Source organism: Amphimedon queenslandica, unplaced genomic scaffold, assembly GCF_000090795.2.
Source record: "Amphimedon queenslandica unplaced genomic scaffold, v1.1 AMPQUscaffold_13287, whole genome shotgun sequence".
In the NCBI taxonomy this organism is placed as follows: Eukaryota; Metazoa; Porifera; class Demospongiae; order Haplosclerida; family Niphatidae; genus Amphimedon; species Amphimedon queenslandica.
Genome location: NW_003546477.1, coordinates 3,349 through 5,876, shown reverse-complemented (window position 1 = coordinate 5,876; position 2,528 = coordinate 3,349). Strand labels below are relative to the sequence as shown.

The window sequence follows — 2,528 nt, the reverse complement described above, 5'->3', positions numbered from 1 at the left end:
CAGTTGGGACATAGTATATACACTTACTCGTCCAGTTTTCCTCATTGCTTTTATTTCACGAGGTGACAGCTGCTTTATTTGTCCACTGCTCTTTGCCAATCTCTCCGACCGAGGTACCCCGTCCTCAGTATAATCCGGACGTGATATATGACTAGGTACACTCCTGGTTGGGGTCTAAATGGGCGGGGTAGTAAAGGATTAATTTGATTGGTCGATGAGCAGTCAAATGACTTACAACAGGCGCAGGTCTGAGTGGTCCCGTGAATTTAAACGAAGGCCATGGATTATAAAAGCTTGTCTTCTTGTGCACGAGCTTATGTGTCCCCCAAAAACCTTTGAAACAATCCTAATGATTTATAAAGTAGAATGTAGCGACATAACACAAATTACACTCAGCATTTTTCAATTACTTGCGAGCAGAAGAAGCTTCCAGCAATACTTAGTTTAATACAAGTGGGGCACTGTAGTGCAGCTGGTTTATCACATCCTTCAGTTTGACAGAATTGCTCTTCAGTCTCAGCCTTCTCTTCAATTTCTTTCGTTTTTGAGTCTTCTTCAACTACACCGTTGGCGGCCATTTTAATTTGGGCGTGTCTAACCACACCTAGATCAATAAATTAATTAGTAGTTATTAAAATTAATTTTATTAATAATCAATATAATAATCAACACAATAATAAGTATAAATAGTAAGAATCAGAGTTGATTACAAGTATCAATATGCATTGATAAACACTCGAGAGTCAACTTGCAACAGGAACGAGTTGCTAGGCAACGCATTTTGAGCGTGGCAAGATGGGCGGGAAGTACCGCAGAAGTAACTAACGTCGGACGTAATCCTTTAAATAGAACAGGCACATTAGCAGGTAGTTCGTCTTTAACACTAAATGTCAGCTGGTTTGGTATTGGCAATGGGTGGCAAACAGCTGGTTCTATACTTTGTAAAATATTCGAACTATTCTCAATCGCTGAAGGAACAACACCTAGCAAGCTGTCATCTTTTTTCATCCATTCTCTCGTAGTAACTAGGTATTCTTTAAGCTCCCCGCTCTTCCAAAGACTAAGGTTGTCGGCTAGTAGTTTTTTCTGGTATTCAGTGAGAGAAGGTTTCACTTCTCCCCACTCTAGGTCTTGTAGCCATTGTGATCTGTCACCATTCCTGACTCTATCAATTTCAAGCAGGAGTCGTCTTAACCAAAGGCCTTGTCGATGGTGATGAATTTCATCAGATATTTCATCAAAACTATCCCTGCTCCAGCTGTCTTCTCTTCTCGACTCCTTCAACTTGAGATCTCTTATCAGTCCTTCAGTACAAAAAGATGTCTTAAAGATAAGAGGACCAGATAAAACAGATAATGGAGTGGGAACAGGTGCACTTGGAGGAAGATTGGCTGAGGCTGTCGAAGAGAGAGGAGGAGGTTGAGTAGTAGATTGAGGAGTGTTAGTGGGCAGTTCGTTATCAGTTACACAGAGTCCACTATAAAGGATTACTATATCAGTGTTTCTCCATTGTTCTGTACAGCTGGTCACTATATTGCCCCAAGTCTCTTCGTCGGTCGTCTCACTTTCTGGAAAAACCAAGACAAGCTGAGTATCCATGGAGACGAATATGTTACAAACATGATAGAGGTAGCTGCCATTAGGGGGGCTGGGGGAGTGACGGAGAGGCCAGAAAAATGGCTGGAGGGCAGCCGACTTGTGATTGGATGTCTCTACAGTGTGGACGGCCATTGCTGCGTATTCTGGTGAAGGCGTGAACCACAGGAACGTCCTCTTGACTGGTAAAGGAAGAGAGGGAGAGAGAGAGGTACATCTTAAGCAGTCCAGAAGGTGGAAGGCTGGCTTTAGATGCAGTCTCTCTTTTAAGAAATCTAAAATTTGGTCTACTTTTTGTGAACTGTCTTCTTTTTTTTCAACGTTCTCTTTGTCATTTTTGTTAAATATCTCACCAGAAGAGCGAGTTATTAGTAGGTGACATAAAAGAAGAGGGTCGACATTGTGAGCGATGGATTCAAGTAAGAGTTCGTTGTGAATAATCTTATCCGAAGCCTCCTAAAACATTAGCAGGATCAATTATAGAGTCTGTAAATGAAATAGAAACTTACTTCTTCAGGAGTATCGTGTTCTTGTAGGCTCATGACTCGCTTTTTCTTGTCAGCATGAGTCAGGTCAGTCAGCAAAAAAATCAGAACATAGCCCCTCCTTTTCTTGGAGGAGCCACACCCTTCGGGCAGGAGGGGCTAGTTATTAGTCTACACGTGCTTGAACTGCACGTTGGGAAGGTACTGTAGAAAGGGGTAGGTGAGGAACAAAGATCCATTTGAATCTCCTCTGCTAGGGGTCTATCATAATGGTGAGCATGAGAGAGAGGGAGTAATGGCTGCATATGATGATTTAGTATCTATAGTGTATTAATAGGGTTTTGTATTGTTACCATTGACAGGGTTTTTTTAAAGTTATAAAGGACAAATCATATTTTAAGAGATATCAAGTCAAGTACAGGAGAAGAAGAGGTACATTAAATTAGA

The 2,528-nt window shown here is 41.4% G+C and overlaps 2 protein-coding genes and 1 long non-coding RNA gene across 5 annotated transcripts in view; 1 reads left to right on the top strand and 2 right to left on the bottom strand.

Moving 5' to 3' along the window:
- LOC100633437 (methionine aminopeptidase 1-like) overlaps positions 1 to 605 on the bottom strand; it is a 13,369-nt gene extending 12,764 nt beyond the window's left edge. For all 3 annotated transcript variants that reach the window (XM_019999130.1, XM_019999131.1, XM_011407019.2), the window contains exons 1-3: positions 411 to 605; positions 236 to 346; positions 28 to 174 (exon numbers count right to left, since the gene is read on the bottom strand). In XM_019999130.1, the coding sequence (XP_019854689.1) occupies positions 28 to 174; positions 236 to 346; positions 411 to 578 (426 nt within the window). In that variant the 5' untranslated portion in view covers positions 579 to 605. The remainder of the gene's footprint in view (positions 1 to 27; positions 175 to 235; positions 347 to 410) is intronic.
- A 23-nt stretch (positions 606 to 628) lies between these two features.
- On the bottom strand, positions 629 to 2,183 carry LOC109583695 (uncharacterized). Its single transcript, XM_019999128.1, has 2 exons — positions 2,106 to 2,183; positions 629 to 2,052 (listed from the first exon to the last, which is right to left on the bottom strand). The coding sequence occupies exons 1-2, from the start codon at positions 2,136 to 2,138 to the stop codon at positions 697 to 699; spliced, it is 1,389 nt and encodes a 462-aa protein (XP_019854687.1). The 5' UTR covers positions 2,139 to 2,183; the 3' UTR covers positions 629 to 696.
- Positions 2,184 to 2,249: 66 nt separating this feature from the next.
- Positions 2,250 to 2,502, top strand: LOC109583696 (uncharacterized). The gene is made up of 2 exons (XR_002185670.1): positions 2,250 to 2,353; positions 2,444 to 2,502. It is a non-coding gene; the product is annotated as an uncharacterized LOC109583696 (long non-coding RNA).
- Positions 2,503 to 2,528: the final 26 nt, after the last annotated feature.